Source organism: Plectropomus leopardus, chromosome 18 (assembly GCF_026936395.1).
Source record: "Plectropomus leopardus strain MGB_pleo_1.0 chromosome 18, ASM2693639v1, whole genome shotgun sequence".
Classification (NCBI taxonomy): domain Eukaryota; kingdom Metazoa; phylum Chordata; class Actinopteri; order Perciformes; family Serranidae; genus Plectropomus; species Plectropomus leopardus.
The window spans coordinates 28,101,476-28,125,548 of NC_142193.1; the positions used below are offsets into that span (position 1 = coordinate 28,101,476).

General features: G+C 38.6%; 2 protein-coding genes across 8 annotated transcripts in view; both read left to right on the top strand.

The window, feature by feature from the left end:
• mei1 (meiotic double-stranded break formation protein 1) overlaps positions 1–5,661 on the top strand; it is a 105,689-nt gene extending 100,028 nt beyond the window's left edge. For 5 of the 6 annotated variants that reach the window (XM_088091215.1, XM_088091220.1, XM_088091216.1 and 2 more), the window contains one exon: positions 2,771–4,321. In XM_088091215.1, coding sequence (XP_087947341.1) covers positions 2,771–3,064 — 294 coding nt within the window. In that variant the 3' untranslated portion in view covers positions 3,065–4,321. The other variant, XM_088091219.1, reaches the window with a different exon arrangement.
• A 903-nt stretch (positions 5,662–6,564) lies between these two features.
• On the top strand, positions 6,565–23,123 carry ccdc134 (coiled-coil domain containing 134). Of its 2 annotated transcripts, none has more exons than XM_042504144.2 (7): positions 6,565–6,905; positions 12,772–12,900; positions 13,954–14,075; positions 15,580–15,664; positions 16,083–16,264; positions 19,766–19,837; positions 21,905–23,123. In XM_042504144.2, exons 2-7 carry the CDS (start codon positions 12,798–12,800, stop codon positions 22,028–22,030), a joined length of 690 nt encoding a protein of 229 aa, XP_042360078.1. In that variant the 5' UTR covers positions 6,565–6,905; positions 12,772–12,797; the 3' UTR covers positions 22,031–23,123. The 2 variants fall into 2 exon arrangements, with proteins under 2 accessions (XP_042360078.1, XP_042360077.1); XM_042504143.2 differs by having other exon boundaries at positions 6,573–6,905; positions 12,769–12,900.
• Positions 23,124–24,073: the final 950 nt, after the last annotated feature.

Sequence of the window (24,073 nt, forward strand, 5' to 3'; positions counted from 1 at the left end):
CATTACTTATCATAAAGGTACGAACTTAATGTAAAGTTTCATACATTAGGTTTTGGCAAATAAAGGTACGTAGGTTAGGTTAAGGTACACAGTTGTACTTGTCAAATTATATATCAGAAAGTTACGTACTCAGTATAATGTTAAATAGGTTAGGTCTCGGAAAAGAAACATGGATGGGCTTTTTTACACTGCGTAAATATTGTAAAGTTATGTACTTGGCGTAAAATTAGGTTTAGGAAAAGAAACATGGTTGTTTGCTTAATATAAAGTTACGACATTAGGGTTTGGGCAAATGAAGTTATGTAGGTTAGATGTTGGAAAAATCATTGTTTTGAATCGTCACATTACGTTACGTATTAATGTAAAGTTATGTTCTAAATGTAATGTTATATATGTTATACATATATATAGGTGACGTCGTCACGTACTTAATATAAAGTTTAGTAGGATGGGTTTAGGCAAGTTAAGTTAATTAGGTTAGGTTAATGAAAAAAACATGGTTTGGTTTCAACACATTTAATGTTAAGTTACATATGTTATATTTACGTAAGTATAGTACATAAGAGAAACATGATTGGGCGTTGTCACATTACGTATTAAACATAAAGTTATGTACTCTCAATTTAAGCAGGTAAAGTTATGCGAGTTAGGTTTTAAAAAAGAGACATGGTAAGGCTTCATCATGTTTCTTAGCAAAAAGTTAATTAGGGTGGGTTTAGGCAAGTAAAGCTACATAGGTAAGATTTAGGGGGGGGAAAACTGTTTTAAGCGTTGTGATATTAAACGTAAAGTTAGGTATATTTTCAGTTTAGGAAAGTAAAGTTATGTAGTTAGACTTTGGGGAAAAAACATGGTGACATCTCATTTTAAAATAACTCAAAGTTCAGTTGGTTTCACATGGGACACAAACACCAGCCTTCTGCAGGGGAAAGTCCTGTGTTTGTTTGACCCATCCACCAGCCTAACCTGCGTCCCTGTGCAGACTTTTGCTCTTTATACTACTTTCTTATTTATAAGATTTCAGCCTTCACTGTTACTTACATTTTGCTTTTGCAGCTTTAGCACATAACTATTTCCAGCCTATTTCTCTCTCTACATTTATTACTCTGTCTGTGCGTCTAAATGATCCAGTGGCCAGTGTCAAGGGTTAGCAGGGGTGAAGCTGCAGCATGTGCTGCATGCTAATTTAGCTCATCAGATCAGAGCAGGTCTTAGGGGAGAGTCCCTTTTCATAATTTCTAACGCTTGCAGACTTCTAATAACTTGCCCCAGACTGGAGGGACTCTGCTACCCATCACTCGTTCTGTGTCACTCTGGTGTGCACAGCCTGACATTTCACTTTCTAGCTTTCCCCCCCTATTCCTTTGCCTCCTCTTTGCTCTTTTTTTTTGCTCTCCAAATTGTTCTCACCCCACTAACCTCCCTTTGTTCGCCCCTGTTTCCCCTTTTGCTAATTTACCGAACAGTGTTGAAACAAGTTTTTCAGCGTGCCCTTTCCTTCACCCGCCTGTTGCTCAAAATATCATCCTCCAGAGTCACTTGATGGGAACTGCTGCCGAATAAAAACAGCTTTTTCTTTGAGTGCAACATTCACTTTTTTAAATATTTTTTTTTATATGAAGATCCATCAATTCTTCTCTCTGGAAACTTCTTAAAGCTTCAGATTTTTATGCCTCCTTGCCGGCGATCATGATTTGTTGACATTATAAGGGAGCTTTGATCACGATACTCGGGCTGCTGTTGCTCACAACAATTTTCTGTTAATATGGTTGTAACTTTGCTGTGTTTCCTGTCACAGCTGAAATAAATAGTTTTGTTTTGGCTGTAGACGCTTCCTGTAATGCTTTTTTATTTAGTACTCTGAAATCCCAGGTGTGCGTGTGTGTGTGTGAGTGACAGTCCCTCTGAATAATTTGTCAGCTTGCCTATGTATTTAATTTTTTAAGTGGTACAGTTTTCGGAAAATGTCATAAGCCAGGTAGAAAAAAGGCCTTAAGCCTCTTTCCTCTGATTCAGACATTTTTTATCCTACTTTAGCTTTTGTCTTCTCATCTCCCTCTTCACTGCCTATTAACCTTTAGTCCCGATATTGGCATTATGTCCTGTGCTATTTCTCTTAATTTCTCCATTCACCTTTATGTTGCCATCCCTTTCTCACTAAGCTGCTTGTCTCGTCTGCTCTGTCTCTCTTCTGTAAGGCTGGGAAAAAATGACCATACCAGTACCAATACCAGTACCCTTAAAGTAATGCATTACCAACAGAGTACTTCGTTCAATACCCATGATGTCAGTGGACTGGTGTGTTGCATAACCATACTTTTGAACATTTTGGGGACATCTTGGCAAGCTTAACTGCCAACTCTGTCACAAAACTGTGTAATTACCTGCAAATACAAATCAGAATATTTTTGTTACCATAAAATGAGCCGTTTATATTTACATAAGGAGCATGTTTGTGTTTATGGGCATTGCCGTGTTTACCGCCATGTTTCTACAGCAGCCCTGAACAGATAAACCAAACACTGACAGCCATTCGCAGATAGATGCCCCTCAGTGACAAGCAGCATGGGAAAACACAGATTTTTTAAATATTAAACTGCTTTATTCAGTGTTTTTACAGGTTTTTAATCACTTTTTCATGAGTTTTCGAGCATTTTAAGCACCTCAAAAAGGCAATTCATTTGGAGGAAAAAGAAGAAGGGTTTCTTAGATTACAATAGGGTCCTTTTCCTTCAACAAAGATAAAAATCTAACTCTTCTCTTTATCTAGATCCAGAGCAGTGTCCTGCAGCCACAGCTCTCAGAGGAGCACAAACAGCGAGTGAGGAGCATGTTGGAGTCCCTCGGCCTCCTGAGACCAGCCGAGAGCCCCAGTCTGCCCAGCAACGTCTTGTATCCCTCACCTCAAGTGAAACACGCTCATGTGAAGTGCACAAAACACACACGGCCTGACATACTACATATATATATAATCACACCAATCTCACACCCTGCACAAACCACAGACATGCGTCTCTATATCATTCTGACAAGCAGCAACACACACACTCATAGCACGCCATGAAAAATACTAATACTGTACATCAAACATCAGAGCAGCATCTTCATTGATTTTCTCCTGCAATTTATTGAACGTGTTGCACTCTTCACTTAATCTCTTTGAAAGTGCGTTGTACAACACGGGGCCGTTACTGTATTTCAGTCAGTAGTACTTAAAGGCTCAGTGCATCTGTCGTGCTGATTGACTCTCACATACGCTCACCCATCCTTCCTTTCACCCACCCACACACTCATTTACTCGGTCTGTTCAGTTTGATGTTAGCTTTATTAGCCGCAGTCATATAAAAACAGTTTTGTCACATCACATTCATAAAAAATAAATAACAAGTGCAACACTGGGAGCTGTAACTGAAGCCGTAGCTTGATACAAAAAACACTCATTTATGCACTTTTGGTTACAATTCTCTTTTTTTACACAGTGTAGTGCGACATGTGTGCGTTTTATAAACTTCATGTCTTTTTACTTACCGTCAACTCTACAGTTACATCATTACTTTTGCTTCCAACCTTAGTGATCACAGTACTTCTTCGTCCTTAAAGTGTAGTTTTGGATTTTTGAAGTGGGGCTGTGTGAGACACTTAGAGTGGCTGTCGGTCGGCGCGCTCCCGCTTTGTAGAAACATGAGGCATGCACCCTACAGGAGTTGATATCAAAACGTGTTTAGCCACTTGAAAAAATACCTACCTAACTTTTTTTTATATACTGATCTGTATAATTTTTAAGATGAGCATATTTTTTGACTGAAACATGGTCATAATTCTTTGATCTACTTCGTTCATGGCTGGACTGTAGGTTGCAGCACAACAAAATGGGTAAAACATCAATAAACAGAATTATACAGCCAGAAAAGGAAAGTGTTTATATACGCCAGCCATGGTAAAATCAAAAAATGAAGGGAAAGTGACAAAATAAGCACAATCTCAGCAGGTCTACAGTGTCAGCCAGCAGAACGCTCTGCTTCTAAAATGCTCAGGATATAGAGCTGCGTGTAAGACGGAGCAAAACAGCAGATATAACTTCACTGACGCACGTCCTGGAGAATCAACAGGTAAGATCCGAGTCAAAAGTGACATTATTGTAGAGTTGACGGGAAGCAAACAGATGTAAAGTCCTTAAACATGGATATATGTTACACTAATGTGCAAGTAGAGAGCACATACATTCATGTTAAACCTAATTATAGTTTCTGTTTAGACTCTTTGCTTTTGAATATAAAGTCTCACACACACACACACACACCTACTCACTCACCTTGCTTCCTTAACTGTCGCCTTCAGACGCGTTGGAGACGTGTTCGTTTGTCTGTCTGACTTCACGGTGATAGCACGCTGACATTTGTTCAATTGTTCATTTACTGTTAGATGTTTTTAACACCGATATACTGAGTGTGTTTACCGTTCTGCTTAAAGCCTACGTCTGACAGTTTCGTTTAATACCTTGAGAGAATTACTGAATGTATTTTCAAGTAGTTTGTATTACAAAGCAGTAAATTGGATAGTTCTCTTTTGTCACTTAAAGATAAGAAACACACGGTGTCTTAATTAGAGGCCATGTCTGTGTTTTTGCTACTTTTTTTAATTTAGATTTTTATTGGAATTAAAATTTGGTGTACATTATACAGCACAGCTTTCCTACAGTAGGAAATGAAATAAATTAGAAGTAAATGTTGTAAAATTACTCATATGGGCAACAGTGATACTCAATCAGTCAGACTTTATCTGTATTGCACTTTTCATACAGATGAACTGCAACACCGTACCAGGGTGTCTCTTCTGCAGTATTTTCCACACCACTTTAGGGACACAGTCGGACATAAAACCTCACTGACTTTTTTTTTTCTTGTTCTATTAGAATTTTACAACTATGGAGTCAAAGAGGTGGTCAAGGTGAAACCCGCCATTACTGCAGCCATTTATTATTTGGATAGTTTCGTCTTTCCTGTGAAGTCAGTAACAGAGAGGAGCACAAAAGTGAAAAGGACACGTTTGACTTTATAGAAATGATTCATGCGCCACGTGAAAATGAGAAACGATCCACAGGGGTAATTGACCTGGTCGTAGCAGCGCATATCTTCATCTCTCAGCATTTTTTTTTTTTATATGAACACCAGTTCGAAGCTTTTCTTCCAGTGAGGGTCACAGCTGTAAATAACAGGTTACCCGTCAGCACCTCGGCCTGCAGGCTGCTGGTGTGTTTGATAGTGACAGTTTCGTGGACGAGGCCTCGCTGTTCAGGGGTGTAGCTGCTGGGAGATGGCAGCCTTGGGCAAAAGTCTGCAGAAATGTTTTAATTAGGTTTTTTAGTAGCTGATATTTAACTAAAATGTCTACTGATGCGTGGATTTGGTTTCAGGCATTACAGGTTTGTAGAGGCTCATGTGCACTTTAAATGACACACAGGCGCATAGGAGGAAGGTATTCATACACGGAGAAAAGAAAATTCTCACACGCTGCGCTGTAATTTGCAATAAACTTTATAAGCAAACAGTAAAAGGTACCTTAAAGGTATAGTTCACCAAGAAATGAAAGTTCAGTCATTATCTCCTCAAGCCGATGGAAAGTCAGGTGATGTTTTATAGTCCACAAAACACTTTTTTATTAAAAAAAAAATATATATATATATATATATATATATATATATATATATATATATATATAATTATTATGTATTTAAAAATACATAATAAAACCACAAAATGTCTCCATACTGCTTGCCAGAAGTAATGTTCTTTTTCTAATGTATACCTCTCTGACCAACCAGTGCTTGCAAGTTAATTATTTATCATTATTATTATTATTATTAAATTTCTCAAATGTTATTAAATTTTTGTTAAATATGGCTGTAAATACGTTATATAAAGCTAAAACAATTTTTTAAATATACAAATTTTTAATGATTGTACTAGTTGCTTAGGCAAAAAAAAGTTTAACTTAAGTAATTCCTCACTAATAAAAAGATAAGTGGTTTTGATAAATTTAGCTTAAAAATTTTTGCATTCGAAAAATCTAAATTATTAACCTTTCTGTTTTTTTTAAATAAAAGTTCAAAAATGCTAAAATGTAAAAAAATTAATTAATTATTATTAAAAATATAAAACATTAGAAAAAAAACATACTGGAAAAAAACATGTTAATATCACTGAATAAAAATATATGAATAACTCAGTTTATCTATCTATATCTGTGTGTGTATTTAAGTATATATGTATATATATATATATATATATATATATATCTGTAGGAAACCACGTGAGGGAAACGTAAGGTAAACAACACAAACATACACGAGAGTAGAGATAATTAATATTCTACAAAGATTATAATAAATAATAATAATAATAAACAATGATAATATCAATACATAAATCGATTTTTTTTAAAAAAAAAAACTTAAAATGGAAAAAAATGGACACTGACAGAAACAAAAGAAAACAAACAAAAATTAATTTATATATCACATCTGTGGGGGGAGGGAAGGCACGAGGGAAACGGAACGCGCCCCCACGCTCTGGCGGTGTCTCTCTTTAAATCCTCCGTGCGGAAACAACATCCTCCTCCCCGGTTAGCGCCCGCTGGCTGTCATTCGTCCAAGGCGAGCCAGCCGGTGCGATCGTGGCGCTGGCGGAGTGGAGCAGCGAGAGCCGCATGTAAATGAACACCTCCACCTCCGCGCTGCTGTCACCTGAGGATCCAGAGGACCGTCCCGTCCCCCCCTCACAGCGGCGGCGAGCTGACCTCAAACGTCTCGCGTGGAGATTAAAAGAAAGACAAAAAAAGAGGTTAAACTGCACTACTTTGGCCGCTAATCGCTGCCGTGTGGCGCCGCCGTTTCTCGCTACAACACGGTGAGTGATCCGCGAGTTTTGTGGCTGTAACGTGGAGCGCTGTTGGCGGGTTGGATCACCTGAGCTGCCCGCTGGAGGGTGAACCCAGCCGGGCGTGCAGCTGCGGTGACAGGCGGGATAAATGTGCGACTTCTAATACTTCCCAAAAGCGCACCCTTGGAGGAAGTCTTATATCAATAATTGTGATGCTGTAGTGTTGCGGAGTTGGTGTGTATCACCAGTGGATATGCTCTTACATCATGCTGAAAATTAAGTGAATTAACTCATTTTTGCACGTAGACAGCCGTGCGTTTCAGGGCGCAGCCAGGTCAGGTAGGGTGCATGCAATCAATTAAGCAGTTTTGTAATTGATAGTCCACATGACAGTCTTTATCCAGGCTCTGTCATCACCATCACCATCACGCATGTCCGTGGCTGTGGCTCTGCATGAATGATAACAGGGGGAGAGCCTCGCAGATGCAGAGAGAGAGAGAGAGAGAGAGAGAGGGAGAGATGATGTGTCAGTCCTTGAACCTCAAACCTCCCACAGCAGCCTGGCAGCCTGAGGGGGATCTGGATCCACTCCCGCTGCACATCCAGCTGACTGATAAGCATCTTGCTTGTTCCATCCTCTGAGGAGTCGCTTTTCGCCTCAAGGTTTAGTTTTGTCTCTTGAAATTAATGTCACTGACTCGGTTAACAGTTTGGACGCTTGATTGAAGATTTTCAGATTTATTTTTTTTATTTATTTTGAGGGATTAGAGACATTTCAGATCTCAGAGTGCCTGTTTTTGATGCCAAAGGGAGCTCAGACTGGAGCTATCTTCACGGGTGTGTAGTATGATTTGATATGCTAGCCTACTTATCTGACAAACCTGGATCTCCCACACAGGAAATCAAAAAACTTTAGCCTCTGTGCTGCAGGAGATTGTTGTTGGCAGAGGAGAAAAATCTCCCCCGGCCAAGAGATTTACGTGGGCTTACACGGCTTCAGCAAGAAGTACACTGCCTTCAGACCTCCCTGCGGCGAACACACCTTGCCTGACTTGAGTGCCACATTGACAGGCCAAATCTGAAGCAGGCCCTCCCACCTTGGACGCCGACCACCGGTGGGTCTTTCTGGAGTAAAATGCATCCAGCGCTCGTTTCTTGCAGAGCAGCTGTGTTGTGTTGATGGTCTTGCTCGGCTGCTGCGTGCACAGTATGTGCATGTTAGGAGAGATGGATGAAGTAGGGGTGGTGTTGTCGTGATCACAGGCAGAAATCATGTCATTAATGCTCAACTTACGGCCCTCGGGCCAAATCTGGCCCCTGATAGGGTGCCGAGTGGCCCCACAACCATGATCTCATTCGCAATAAAAATAAAGTGATTTACATTTTGAATTGTTTTATACTTTAAGTACACAAAGGGTGCCAGCGTGCATAAAACAGCATCAAAATAGAGCTTGTTTAAAAAAAAGTGTCAGTGGTGGATCCTAAAATCCTAGAAATGCTCTTAAATATCCTAAAATATGGGAAATGTCCTTAAATCCTAGAAATGTCATAAAATCCCAGAAACATCCTAGAATTCTAGATATGTTCTTAAATCTGTAAAATGTCCTAAAATTCAAGAAACCTCTAACCCCAGAAAAATCCTTAAATCTGAGAATCATCCTAAAAATTGAGAAATATCCTAAAATCCTAGAAATGTCATTTAACCCGAGAAAAGCCCTAAATTTGAGAAATGTCCTAAAATACAAGAAACGTCCTAAAATCTTAGAAACGTCCCAAAATGCTAGAAATGTCCTTAAATCTTAGAAGTGTCCTGAGATCATAGAAGAATCCTTAAACGTCCTAACATCCAAGAAACATCCTAAAATCCAAGAAACGCCCTAAAATCCAAGAAACGTCCTAAAATCCGAGAAACATCCTTAAATCCGAGAAACACCCTAAAATTGGAGAAAAATCCTAAAATCCAAAAAATGTCCTAAAATCCTTGAAACATCCTTTGATCCGAGAAACATCCTAATATCCTAGAGATGTCCTTAAATCTTAGAAGTTTCCCAAAATCTGGGAAATTTCTTTAAAATCCTGGAAACATATGGGGCTGCTGCGACTGGCCCCTGGCCTCTTGTCATTTTGCAAAAGTGGCCCCTAAGCGAAGCAAGTTGAGTATTCTTGTGTTTGTGGTTTGTCTGCCAAAGGTCTCATTTCACGGAGCTCTTGAAATTTGCATTGCAGTGTGTCCAAGTCGCTTTCATTTGGTCTGGCTGCAGCCAAGTGAAATCTGATCTCACAACATGAGCGCTTTACCGCTCGTCTGCCTGAGATTTTCTTAAATGATCATCCTGTGTAATTAGTGTTGCCTGCTTACAGTTAATGGATGCATTTAGACTCATTTCTTTGCTGCCTGTGCCACATTAGAGATGATTGATCCGCTCCTAATGTCCTTCCTACACTACTTCTTAAACTCTCAGCACTTTGCCCTATTGCACGGAAACATTTTCAGCTGCTGGATACACAGTGTGTGTTGACTGCTTTAAATTGTGCTGGTGGCGATAACCCTCTTTTTGCCCATAAATATCTGTCAGAGAGCTACATGCCTGACTGCATGGAAGCACACAGGAACATCAAATAACCCGACGAGCCGCTGCCACAGGAGAGACGAGTCCCCCTCCTTTTCCTTGGCTGTTATCTAGAAATATTGAGGCTTTCGACCAGCACTTAAGGATATTTAGTGCTGCATTTCTCAGAAAGCTGGGAAGCTACCCAAAAGATGTTCTCAGAACGCACAAATTGGCCTTAATCGAACATTGTCTTCACTCAGCTGTCCTCGGAAACGCTTGTTTTTGCTGACTCTGTAAGGAAAAAAGTTTTATTTTTAAGTAAAAGACTTCAGGAACCACAGAGACCACCACTTAAAGAGGTACTTCAGTGCTGGAAAGATGGGCTTTTCATAAAACTGGGCTGCCTGTGCAGTTCAAAGAGCCAAATACTTTTGACATTGGTGCTTCCTGACCAGAGAAAAAAAAGGCTGTGAGGTTCAGTCTTGCTCAAGAGGCAGAAAACCTACAATTCCCAGAATGCACTGCGCTGTACTGGAATGATAGTCATTTAATGGATGTATAACGATAACTGGATACAACATCAAGGCAGGGCTCTGTTAATTCCTTAAAGTGGTATAGTGGTGAATGAAGCCAAAAAAGACTGAGTTCATAGGTGTAAAATTACGTGGATCATGTGGTCATGAGAGTCATGTGACTCTTCTAGACTTTCAAAATGTTTTCTGGCCAAAAGGATCAAATTTAGTGAAACAAGTCGTTTTGCAGAGGCCGTGGCACTCAAAAAATCTATCTACTGATTTACTGTCATCTGTATTCGGGGTCGACCAATATTGTTTTTCAGGGCCGATTCTAGTAATAATTAGTAATTAGTGATTAAATTAATATTAGTAATTAATGAGGCCAATAACTGGTATTTGGAACTTATATGCATATACAATAAAAATAAAATAATGTCAGTATTTAGAATTTGACAAACTCCTGCACAAAACTTTGTTTAAATGCTTGAAGAAAATGTTCATTATATACAGAAAGTTCCCTGCAGCTTTTTGTATAAAGTCAAGTGAAATTTAAGTTAAAATTAATAATGAAAATAGCTCCCTTAGGTTTTACAAAGTAAAGGTTCCTCCCATGCTGACGCTTTCTTTGCACTTTTTAATTAATTTATTTTATTAGCAATCATTGAGATACAAATAATCAGCCAAATGCCAAATATTAGCCCTGATAATCAGCTAGGCAGATGATCTGTTGGACCCTAATCTGTATCATAATTTAAGACCAGGGTATCCCAAATATTCATTTATTTGTGGTGGGCTGCCACAATCAAAACGCCTTCTGTCGCCAAAAGATTTTATATTTTTGGAGCTGGACTGTTCATTAGGAGTGTTGTTGAAGTGTATATACTGTTTGGTTATTCTTTGCATTACACTCTTGAAGCACAGAGCATATTCTGGGCACAGATGGAGCAGCAGAACATCAGGTGCAGTGAAAGTGAAACTTAACCGTTGCTTGGGTTAGGTCTAAAGGTTTGCGTTAACCGTTTCTATATGAGCTGCTCCTCCCATCCATCGATCTGATCTGATCAGCTCTTCAGCTCTGACCGGATCAGTAGATCAGTTATCCACGCTGTGACTCAAAGTCCACAAACTGCTGCTGTTGAGAGGAAGTGATAGAGAGTTGCCGGACTCTCTTGATCCGCTTTCATACTCCTTGTGTCTGTGGTGGCGGGCATACAAGAGCATGGACGTACAGTAGTTTTCACAACAAACTCAGAACCAGCGAAAATCTTTCATTGGTGGATTTGAGCTGGAGTCGAGAAAGGAGATAAGATGAAGGGGAGTTTACTCACATTGTTGAGCCAAAAAGCTGGTTGAAAATCTGCAAAGTTTGCCTTTAAAGACAAAGTGGTGGCAACAGGAGGGTTGTCGGGACATTTTTTCATGTCACATTGGCAGAATAATAACTGAGATCTCCTGTAAGATTTCAGTCCTTGGACAGTAGTCCCGCTGTCGTCTGGCTCTAAAAGCAAAGAAGCAGGAGCAAGTTTTATTCTGAAATAATCGCTGTTGGTCCGTGTTATCAGCGCTCTGAAGAGGGGTAGCGTATGTCTACGAGCATATGCTTTTCCTCCTCTGATTTGAGTGAGAATCTTAAGGGGCGCTCATTCACTCTAAATTAACATTCACACACGAGACGTTTGCTCACTTCCTAGTCCTTCAGACTCAAGAATTGGCAGCCGGGCTTGCAAAAGATTAATTCTGTCAGTGCAAAATCAAGTCCCTGGTGCTCATTATCCTCTTGCACAGGCTCGCTCTCCTCTATCTTGCGCTCGCTCTCCTATCTGTGCATCTCTTAAGTTTTGCCACTGCGTCTCGGCGAAGGTATGAATGAATGAAATATTCACCAGGAAAAGCTGTTATTTCCCGCAGGGTCTCGCCTTCACACTCCTCTACCCTCACCCGCCTCCCCCTCTCTAAAAAGCCTCGACGCCCCTCCGCTCATCTCGTTCCTCCTGCGTCTCACAATCTGGCTCTCCTTGTGTGCCCTACACCCCCATCCAAGACACCCCTCCGCCTCCCCCCTGATTGTATCATTGATGGAGCCTGTGCTAAATTATGCATGAATTATGTGAATTATATCTTTTAGCTTTTCATTAACATTATCTCCTCGCCCCTCTCCTTCCAGTTACTTCTGTTTTCTCCTAATGTTTTCTTAAAAATTGTGGCTTTCATCAAATTTTCATTTGAGGAGGCTCTATTTTTAGCTGTTGTATTTATCTTTCTCGCTTTCATCCTTCCTTTTAAAAAAAAAGCCTCTGAGGGAAAGGAAGTTGCAACTGGATGAAAATGTCGAAGACGACCACTGCTTTCGGATAGAGAGACCGGGGGGACCGAGGGGAGTGGAAAGCAAGACTAGAGAGAGAGAGAGAGTCTGGTACAGAGATTGTAAATGCTCCTGTGGGGATTATGCAAGTGCCAGACATCTGATGTGTCTTTTAAAAGGAACATAAGGAGCTCCTCTTCAAATGCCGGCTCCCCTCTAGTGTTCCATATTGACCACTTATCCCGAACATGTCTCTCTGTTTCACGTACGCCACAAGTATCACAAGAGAGACAGTCTTTCTGGCGGCTCTTGGAAAGGAAAAATGGCTTCATGAATAAGAGACGTATTTCAGAGAAAGCTCTGTGTTTTCAGATTAAAGCCAAATCTCTGACTCAGAAGATAATGCGTTCAGAGTGATAGTCGTGGTGAGACGTGTACAGGCGTTCACACACGTCGAAATCATGCAACTGTGTGCCAATGTTTTGATTTTAAACAATCTCATGCTCTTTTTTTTTCTCCAGAAGAGTGCCTCTGCCGACCCCTGCTGACCATGTGGAGTGTATGCGCAGTGGTCCTGGCGCTCGCCGCCGCCGCCCTCAGCTCGGCAGACTCAGACACGCACAGACTGAGGCATGACTCCAACTTGGAGATCTGTATCCTTCCGCTGCCACTGTGCAGAGCTGCTGCCAAATGCACAAAATGGTTATGGATGTCAGGCTTCGTACAGCCATGACGTGTAAAAAGTCATGTAAAATGTAATAACCTGGAAAAGTTTTGGAAAACTAAATATACCCTGAAAGTTTTGGAAAAGTTATGGAATTTTGTATCACAAACCTACATATCACATAAGGTGTGATATGTTCAAGGATCATAAGAAATTTGAAAACCCCAAAATACTTTCTGTTTTTACAGTTTCTGGCTGTGATTAAAGGTGTCATTTTGGGAGATTTTTAACGAAAACATAAAAAAGTTGCTTTTTTTAAATCACTGAAACTTTTTGAGAGAAAAGAAATTGCCTTTTTTTCATTTAAAAATTTGTGGGGATTTTTTTTTTTTTGTTTGTTTTGATCGCCAAAAGATTTTAAGATTTTTTTTAACGTTTTTTCCCTGAAAATCACCCGAAATTAAATAATTATTTTTTTTAAATAAACAAATTCATCAAATATCTTACTTTAAAAATCACAAAAAAAATGTTTATTTGAAGAAAAAAAATTGCCTAAATTTCAAGTCTCAAAATCTTCAAATCTTTTTAAATCCCCAAAAAAAACATTTAAAGAAAACATGCCTATTTTTCTTTGAAAAATCCTCAGAAAAATAAATATAAGACAAAGTTGTATATCCCTCCCCTAAAGCCAAAATAAAAATCATAAGTCCCTCCCCAGTGCCTAAAAAAATATTTGACATGCCTCCCCCTTTTTGCCCCCCACCCACCCCTATAAAAAGAAAAAAGTCCCTAAGTTATGTTTTAATATTTAATAAATTATCTAATCATGTCCCAAATCATTTATTTTACATATATTTTAAAAAAGCTATTATATAGAAATAAAAAAAGAACGGATGAGGAGGAATTTATTGTGTGTGTGAGTCAATGTGTGTTTGGAAACGTTTCTAAGTCTTTTTTAATGCGACAGATGGGTGCATGAGAGAGCATTTATGCGATGATGTCCATGTGGAGAGCGTGTGTCTTCCTGACCTCCTCTTATTAGACAAGCGGCTGTTTGAGACCAAGAGGAAAGATCAGCTCAACGCCCTCAAGAATCTGGTCGAGCTGAACGACATCAACCAGCAGTACAAGATCATAGACATCATGCTCAAAGGACTCTTCAAGGTAGGCAGCGTCTGTTCGCTCTCACGTCAAATGCTACAAAGTCTGTGGGCAGCAGCTAAATCAAGCACAGACACAAGGCCACTAGTATAAAAAAAAAAAAGCAGCGAGAGTTACATCTAAGAGCTCGACCGTCTTATGCTGAAGGATGAGAAGGTCCGCAGCCTGACGCGGAATCAAAAGCTTAAAATCCAGCGATTACATTCATCAGCATGTTTCCTCGCATTCATTTGAATGTTAATTCAGACTCAGCCGCTGGCGGTGCCATTCACTCACACTGAGCTCTGAGCTTTGCTTTTACAGTGTGCCTCTTTCTCCCAGAGGACGGTTATCTATGCATCTGCGTGCCTCTCAAGGACAACTAGCAGAGTCAACCTTCAGCAACTGGAGAGCATTGTCAGCATTTCTATACCACCGTGTGTGTGTGTGTGTGTGTGTGTGTGTGTGTGTGTGTGTGTGTGTGTGTGTGTGTGTGTGTGTGTGTGAGAGAGAGAGAGAGAGTGCTTAACAGTTATCCTGCTTTTATCTCTTCTATATACTATCCCCAAAGACGCTGCGCTGACTCTGATCTCAGTCGATGTTTTGTTGTGTTCAGTTTTATGTTTTAACCCAAATATGACATGAAGTCGTCTCTCAGAAGGCACGATGTGTGTGGACGCAGTGATTCTTCCTGACACAACTTCAGAAGCAACAGACAGAGCACCCCAAAATAAAAATAAAAAATCCTATTTTTCCTCTTACCTGTGGTGCTTTTTATCAGTCTTAACTGTTTTGGAGTTGCAGAGTGTTGGAGATACATCTGCCTTCTCCACAGTGTAATGGAGCTAGATGGCACTCGGCTTGTGTAACTCAAAGCGCAAAAAAAAATATTTTTACAACTCCACAGCAATGTCTCTTTCCAGAAATCATGACTCAAGATAATCCACGCACCTTGTTAAGTGCACTATCATGTAGGAACTATTTTCTCTCTACCAAACTACACCTGCAAACTGTATTAATACACAGAAGTGTGCATCTACTGCTATCTCAGAAACAACAGAATATATTTTAGCCATCTGAAAAAAATAAATATCAGTGTAAGTGTATGCCAGATTTAGATTATTTTCACCACTTTACCTCACTGTCAGACAGCCGTTTCTGCTGAGGAACTGAAGCTGTTATATCAGACTCTGCTGAGAAAAACAGTGATTTTACATCGCTGAACACAGGAGCTGCTGCTCTACAGCTGCATCATTTTGGAGTGAACTGTCCCTTTAACTTGCTCTAAACTAAGAGTTATAAACTTATTTCTTCAAAACCTGTTTATCTGATTACTTGTTGTTTGGCAGTCCAATGTGAAGTTAGTAATTTGAGCAGATTTCTGCACTGAATGTGAAACTATCATGATAGGAACACATTTTTCCTCTAAAATCTTACCTGTATTTCTCACCTGCAGCCTAAATCCAGAGCACCACACGGTTTAAAGAAAATAAAAAATGGTTATTGAGCAGTTTCTCTCTTTGTAAAGGTGCTGGAGGACTCGAGACAAATCCTGGTTGCGGCCAACATGCAGCCTGATGACCCTTTCCCAATGGACGACAAGATCAAAGAAGGTCCGTTTCACGTCAACACCTCGACTGTTTCATCATTTCATTTTTTTCTCTGTCTCTGGCTCTTCTTATGTAAGCTGCTTTATTTAGCAGCATCTCTAGTGTGTCTTTCACACTCTGAGTCTGTCTCCACCACCTCTGCTCTGACTGGTTTGTCCTGTGTTACCCGTTTCTAAACGCCTCACCTCTATCACTCTTTTACATCCTCGTCCTCGTTTGGTGCCGTAATATCAGCTGTAACGTCTGTGCGAATGTCACGAATATCATTTTTCCTTTTTCTTCATTTCTGTTCAAGTGTTCCTTTAATAAAATCAACCATTTGCTTCCCTTTTTTGTCTTTTCATCAGCATTTTCTGTGTGTTACATATCATCGTCTATCTTGTTTCTTATATCTGTTTCCTCTCTTAATAAATCTCTACAGCTTATTCTCATGTGGTGGAGAATACGGCTTTTTTTGGGGACGTGGCATTACGTTTCCCACGCATCGTCCACCACTACTACGACCGCAACACAGACTGGGGCGGTCTGCTGCGCTGGGGGCTGAATTTCTGTAACCAGACGGGCGTTTTCACAGGAGGAGCCCACCAACATGTCCTCACACTTGTAAGACCAGACCACCCTGTTTATTTACTTTTTTCCTGTTTTTAGTCATTTTTCTTGTAATTTTCATCAATAACTTCTTTTGTTGCTTTATGCCTTCTTCATGTTTTTATAAAAGAAATGAAGCCAATGTGCACAGGTTTCAAAAGGTTAAAAAAAAAATGCAAATGCATCAAGTTAGCTGGCGAGCTCGTTTTCATCGGCAGTCTTGGCATTAAAAGGCATCCCAAAATAATAAAAAAAAAGATACAATATGAAGATACAGTATGTACAATGGTAAAGACAAACAACATTAAGATAAAAAGGCACGTAATATTGTTAAATAATGTACAATTAATAATGCACAAATTAAGAATACACAACACAATTTATTATGAGCGGATAAAATCCAAATAGCAGATGATGTAGATACAGTTTGACTATAGTCATTTTTAAATTAGGTAAAATTAGCCGAAAATCAGTGCTGACATTTCTCAGCATTACATTTAAATGAGTGATATTATGGAGACTCTGTGATCGATCGTGGTCCTGTTGTTCTTATTGTAACTAATCTACCTGTCAATAACAGCGCTGTCACAGTTTGCTGATGTTTCTGCAGTAAGAGTGTTTTTTAAAAAAAAGGATTCTAGCCTTGAGTGCCGACTGTAAAATGTGTGCTTTTGACTGAATTTAGAAAATATTAGTGACATCGCCTGCAGAGCTGAAAGGAAAGAGCGAGTGATGCTGCCGAGATAAAACAAAAGAAAAAATGTGGACTCACGCTACATTTAGGAGCTCAAAGTAAATGTCCCCAAAATATGAAAATTAGTCATTCTCTTAATTTGTGTGATTTTGTTTTGATCACTGATTAATTTAGTTTTTTTTTTGCATTTTGATTTGATTTAGTTTGTTTTTACAGTGCGATTTGATTTGATTTAGTATCTTTTTCACAATTTGATTTGATTTAGTTTGTTTTTACTGTGCGATTTGACTTAATTTAGTATCTTTTTGACAATTTGAATTGATTTAGCACAAATGAAAAATGACAGTGGTATACATTTTAAGAAAAGGAGACATGCAGGGGAAATCCAAAAAACCTCAAGGGTCTTTGACAAGTGGAGTTCTCAGTCTCAGTCACTACATACTATCTCTTAACATTGAAGGCTATAATGAAATTATAAATAAGGGACAGGCAGACGAGGACAGAAATAATTATGTAAAGAAGAAGAGATGTATATACGATGCTTGTTCAGTGTGAAGTGTAGATGCAGAATTCAATATAACTGTAATTAAAATGCACCCTTTTCTCTGAAGGAGAGAACATGAAAACCAGTTGAATGTAATATCGTGCACAGTGTTGATGGGCTGACTGATTCACAGCGTCATGTATAGAACGACCTTCCGAAACCTTCAGACTTCTTTTGCAAAATATGTTTTCAGTTTCTACTTAACACCGCGTTATGTGTGTTCAACAGCTATAAAGACTCGTCCTGCAAATACTTCTCTTCAATTCATTACCAGTCATCACGTACAGGTTTACATTATGAAGATGAAATATTCATTTTGAGGCGAGCTATATGAGCTCGATACGATGTCACAGAAATGTCAGTGACCATCTGTCGTTCTTGGAGGGGACAGGTAGCAGACGTCCACCTTCTGCGGCAATGATGTGGTGACAGAATAATCTTAATATCTGGTTCTCGATCATATTTCATGGCTTCATTTGATCCATTTTGGTTGGTTTTGGGTTGGGTTTTTTTTTAGCACCTCATTGTTTAAATGCTCGAGCATTAAATTGCATCACATCTTCTTTGTTGTTAGATTTCAGCTTAAAGGTCCAGTGTGTAGGATTTAGGGGGATATATTAGAATATAATATAATACGTATGTTTTCTTTAGTGTTTAATCACCTGAAAATAAGAATCATCGTGTTTTTGTTGCAGTAGCCCAGAACGGACGAACTGAACACTGGCTTTAGGTCGGACCATTCACGCTTTCCAGAGTTACTGCAGATCCTTAAAAAGTTATTGTTATTGTTTTTAAAATGCGTAAAATCAATCTTTCAAAACTCTTAAAAATGCTATGACATTGGGAGAAGGATTTTGTGAATCTTTTTTTTTCTGACGTTAGATCATGAAATCTCAAAATTATTGGTATTATCTATTTTTAAATAATTTTTCGAATTTAACGTTTGGCAGATACGGATAGATGAGCCACAAACACTCATAAACCTTTACCACATCTGATTAAATAAAAAACTTTTTTCAAGCCAAACTAAATGGATACTTTAATAACATAATATGTTCTTTGTTTTTAAGGTGTTTGGCTCTAGTTTTATTTTTTTGCATCGGTTGAAGTAGATTACATAACTTTTTGACCAAAAAGTAAGGCTGTATGTTGAAGTAAAAAAAAATCTTAAATCCAGCTCACCTTTAGCTGTGGGAACTGTGACGTTTTCACAGAAACTACCGTAGTTATCATGCTTTATTCAGTGTTTTTACTGGTTTAAATCATGTGGCTTCTTTGTAGCAAAAACCTCCTAAACAATGAAAACTGAAGGAATCCTAATGTGGCGTTCACGCTTGGTAACCAGCAGAAGTTTCAGTTGGCTGCATTTTGTAATCTTCATCGCTAGATGTCACTAAATTCTACACACCGCTCCTTCTTTCACATTATAGTTGGAAGAACGACCATGCAAGGAACCCGTAAATGCACCATTGCTCTCGATTTGATTCAGTTGCTTCTAGTTCGCTCACCGTAGCGGCATGAGCGGTTCCCTCTGTGATAACAGCGAGTTGAAAAGTCGAGGATTCGTGAGCACTCGACCTTTCGACAGGCTGAACGGGCACTATCAAAAGAGTCATTCAAACAAATCACTTCGTTCATTTTCATCACCTGCACACAGTGGTGTGAATGTAACTAGTGCATGGACACGACAAAACCACCATAGTTCAGGTAATGCAGCAAATGAGGAGATTTCAGGGCACCAAACGTCCTCAGTGTCAGCTGATGCCGCTCTGCCGTCACTGCAAAATGTGTCATTTGTCATCAGATTAGTCAATGATGTATTGTGGCCTTTGAAACTTTAAAGAGCAAAGCAGATAAAACGGTATTCCCCGTTTAATGTGAGGGTTAATGAACTAAACTCCTGCAGGATTAATCTGTGACCTTAGCAATGTGCCAAGAGGATTATATTGTGGATTAATTCTGAGACTCAAAGCGGTTAGCGCCCTGAAAGTGTGCATCCAGCCCTCACTCCTGCCTCAGTAACCCCACTCTTTAGTTTCTGATCCCCCAACTCTGTTGCATGTAGCTCACAGGGTCTAAAGCTGGAATCATAAAAGGACAAAATAACTTAGACAGAAGAAATGTTCATTTTTGTCCGCTGTTTGCCTCACACCGCTTTCCAGCTGCAGAATAATCGATGTGACTGTTTCATTTGCATTCCTTATCTCTTCAAAAGAAACGATAACGTGCCCTTTCTCCTCTTTTCCTCCGTCATCTGTCTGTTCTGCTCCTCTCTCAGATGTCACAGGAGCTGGGAATAACGGAGAAATCCCCAGACTTCATAAACCCGTACCGCACAGAGAGAGACGATGTGAGTAAGATGCACGCATGCTGTCCCACTCTCGGCCTCTTTTTTAGGTTCTGTGTGTCACTTTCAGAAAATCCTTCTTACTATAGAGCGGTGAAGGGATGACGTATTTTTGTAGGCCAACCAGGAAGTTAGCATTGCACTGGCTCCCTCGTCAAAAAACCTTATGGGATTTTCGAGTATCGCCAAAAATAAGTTTATGATACTTACACATTTTGTTCAGCGTGATAATCTTCACAGATGAACACCACTTTTATTTTTTTTGAAGTATAAATAAAATCGCCAGAAGCAAAAATCTATTGTTAGGCTATAAACAAACATCGTGGTCACACTTCTTATACCTCGCCACCCCGATTCTTTCAACTTCACTGTAAAAACACGTTAAAACATAACTGAAAAATACTATAAACAGATAAATCTATAATGTGAAAAAGAGAGATGATTGGTTTGCTGTGCGGATCACAGCCAAATGCAGGTCATGAAAGAAATCCAGGCACTCCAAGAGTACGAGAATGTGAAAAAGGAGGAGGAATTACATTAAAAAACTTTTATTATAGTGGCTAAATTATTAAAAAAGCCAACATGTTTCGACCAAACAACAGCCTTCGTCAGGGCTTCAAAACAATATCCATTGTGGATGTAGCGCCGCCTATATCGCGGCAGGACCCAGTAACAAATGATCAGGTAGTCACACGACAGACAGGTAAAAGCTGAATGAATATCAAAACGTAATGACCAAAAAGGAACATGAAATCAGATGACTCCCATATATAAATAAATATGTTTTTATATATATATATATATATATATAAACAAAAACCTATATGCATACATACATATATACACATATATCACACAGACCATACATCCATAAAGATAAATCTATAAGTTCGAGCACGACTGTTGCTGTAAAGCTGTAAAGGCGGCGAGTTTAATGAGTTTCTGTGTCCGCTGTGATGACGTCTAACGTCCCCGAACAAACACTGTAGTCCCATTTAGCCATTTGTTAGCAACCGCCTTTTATAATGATGCCTAAAAACCCTAAAAGTTCAAAAATCGTGTTAAAGCGAACAGATTTTATGTTGCAGAACAAAACGTGTAAATATCTTTAGCCTGTGTTAACCACAGACCTTATTTAAGGCATTTTACCGAAAACCCATCAAAAAACCCAGAAACTTTGAGCCGAGGGAATCGGAAGTGCTAAACGGCTAACGGATTTCCGTGTTTTAGGACTCATTAATTCACCACTCTTTTGACACCGTTGGCCGCTCGGCAGACTTCGGTCAGCGTCTGAATGTTTTTGACTGGTATCATGTTGCTAGAATGGTAGAAAATAAAACAAAACTACAACAAACAAACAAATAAAGGTAACAATCTTGGCTTATGTAAATCATTTATGAGAGATACAAACTATTCAAATGACAAGGTTTATAAACAGGTAAAGAAAAGCGACCAGTTTTCATTATTTTTCCTCTCGCACAGCTGATTTCCAACATGTGTCTTATCTCAAGTAGAAGGACATATATTTTTTATCATATTATATATTTAGTCAATTATTCCCTTTTTAAATTACACGCACAAAAGACATGGAAGACATAAAAACAAAATAAAACCTGTAAGTAAAAATAGAATAAGGTCAGAATAAAATACATAGAATACATTTTCACATGGCTGAGACCCACTTTATAACAATAGTCTAAGTAAGATAAAAATAAGGATAAAAAATAGAATGAATGACATAAGATGGAAAATAAAACCCATTGAGATAATAACAATAATATATATTTTTAAAAAGTGTATAAAATTCGGGAAAATACATCATTTTCCGTGCAGTTGTGTGAAAGTGCAAAGCAAAATGGGTTTTTCTTTGAAAAATATTAAGCGAGGTGGCTTCTCTGATTTTCTTGTGACTGTTTTGGGGAACCTCCAATAAGGTGACAATAATTAGGTGATCGCAGTGTTTGTGAAGGAGTTAGCGATGTCTTTTTAAGTCCTCAAAAACAGCAATGTGTCTCACACAGCCTTGATAAAAACAGATCTGTCTCTCAAACTCTTACTCGTGTGCTTCAGGTGCTCCACACTGCCGAGGCTTTCCAGAAGATCCTGAGGGAGGAGGAGAAGAGGAGGAGGAAAGAGGAGAAGAGGAAAGAAATCCGGAAAGGCCCTCGCATCTCCCGCTCCCGCACCGAGCTATAGCGCCGCACGTCAGCGCCGGTGGAGAGCAGAGAAGAAGAGGAGGAAGGAGCAAAGTCCACAAGGGTGGCTTGACTTGTAGACTCCGACGACAGTGAAGGAAACAAAAGCTGTCGTGACTTGTACAAAAGCCAGGTGCTCTGTTGCAAACGAGAGAAGAACCCTCAAGGTGACGAAAAAAAAGTAAAGTGGAGGTTAGTTGGTGTCTGAAAAGGCTTAAATCGCTGTACGTCTGCAGTGATTTATAATTGGAAAATCTAATGTAAAGGAGGTAAAAGTCGACTCTGGAATAGGAGTTAAGGGAAACTCATTTTTGATAACTTGAGGATTACATAACTGTACTTTGGAATATAAATAATTTTAGTATAATCTTAAAAAACCTTTGCAAAACCCCACTGTATCGTGTCTGGTCTAGATTTAATGTGTCCATACGCTTCAAATACGCGTTTGCCAAATATAAATTTGTCCTCATGTCATTGAATTCGGCTTGAGTCTGGTTTGCTTGAATTGATGATGGAGTATGATTTTTTATTTTTATTTTTTTGTCCTTGAATTCAGATTTGATGGAGGCAGATTTATGTTCTTGTTGCTGCTGAGTTCTTAAGTTTTGTTTGCGTCAAGGACAGTATTCCTTCATTTCCTTAATTTTTGTCTTTTTTCATATTTTTGCTTCTTTTTATTTTATGCCATCAGTGAGGATCATCAGTACTTTTTTGCCTTCAGATATTTTACTTTGTCTTGTACATCAATCTTGATAGTTTCTTCAGTTCAATGACCCTTAGTTCATAAAAACTATTTTATCCTTTTGGGAAAAACTGTCAGCCAGATATACAGTATGTGACCCTTCATCTTGCAGCCCTGCACCTGTTTCTGTGCTCATTTTTTGTTTGTTTTTCTGTTTATCTTTGCTGGAAATCAACATATTTTAATGGTTTAGATCTATGAAATTCAGATTGATGTAATTTTGAAATAGTATTACGACTGTTATAAAAACTATATGTATATTCAGAGAAAGAATATCATTGCTGCAGAATGAATAAGCCATTTTGTTATCAAAATTTAATGAAATAAAGTGACTCTGATATGAACAAAAAAATTATGTTTTTCATTTTCCCACTGTGTGTTCAAGGGCGTCGCACCAACTTCTGGGTCCTCTGCGTCAGAGGTCCCAGTTTCCCAATTTGTGGACATTTACAGTCACTGTTCTTCTATGAGTTAGCTGCATACTGATTTAAAGTGCTTTTTACATTTTTAAATGTTTTTCGTGTTTTTACAAGACATTTTCATGTCATAACAAGACACATTTTTGTTAAAACAGGAAAATATTATCACATGATATTTTCATGGGTTAACAAGATGTTTTCATGTTATCGCAATATTTTGGATGTTTTTGCAAGATATTTCCGTTCTAACAAGAAACTTCCTGTTATAACAAAAAAAGGTTCTTGTTATAACAGGATATTTGTCATGTTTTTACATAACATTTTCATACTATAACAAAACACTCTCAAAAGAAACTTTATTGTGTAAGAAAAACCTGTTCAAGAAAAGTTTCTTGTCATATGAAAAAATCTTGTTAATAAAAATATCTTAGAGTAACAAAAATATCTTGTAAAAATGTTTTAAAAAATCTTGTTACAGTATACAAAACATCTTGTTATAACATGAAATACCTTAGAAAAACATCTTGTTTTAACATAGAATATCTTTTTATTAAAAAAAACTAACCGTGATACTGATTAGTTTTTTTGTTTGTTTGTTTTACAATATTATTTTGTGACTGCCCTCAATCTAAACAACTGCTGATATTAGCTAAACCATTATGAAACGTGTTAGTTGTGCTTACCTGTTTTTTGAAAGAGCTCAGTCAAAAAGATTATGGGACTATTTTTTGTTTACAGTCAAAAGCCATTTTCAAAGTTCAGCCTCTTGTCCAATTTACTCAGCCATTTTAATTTAGTGATTGAATTTATTACTTTTTTATTTATATTTATTTAAAATTTCAAACAAAAGAAACAAATATTTGCGTGTGTAAACACGGTTTTA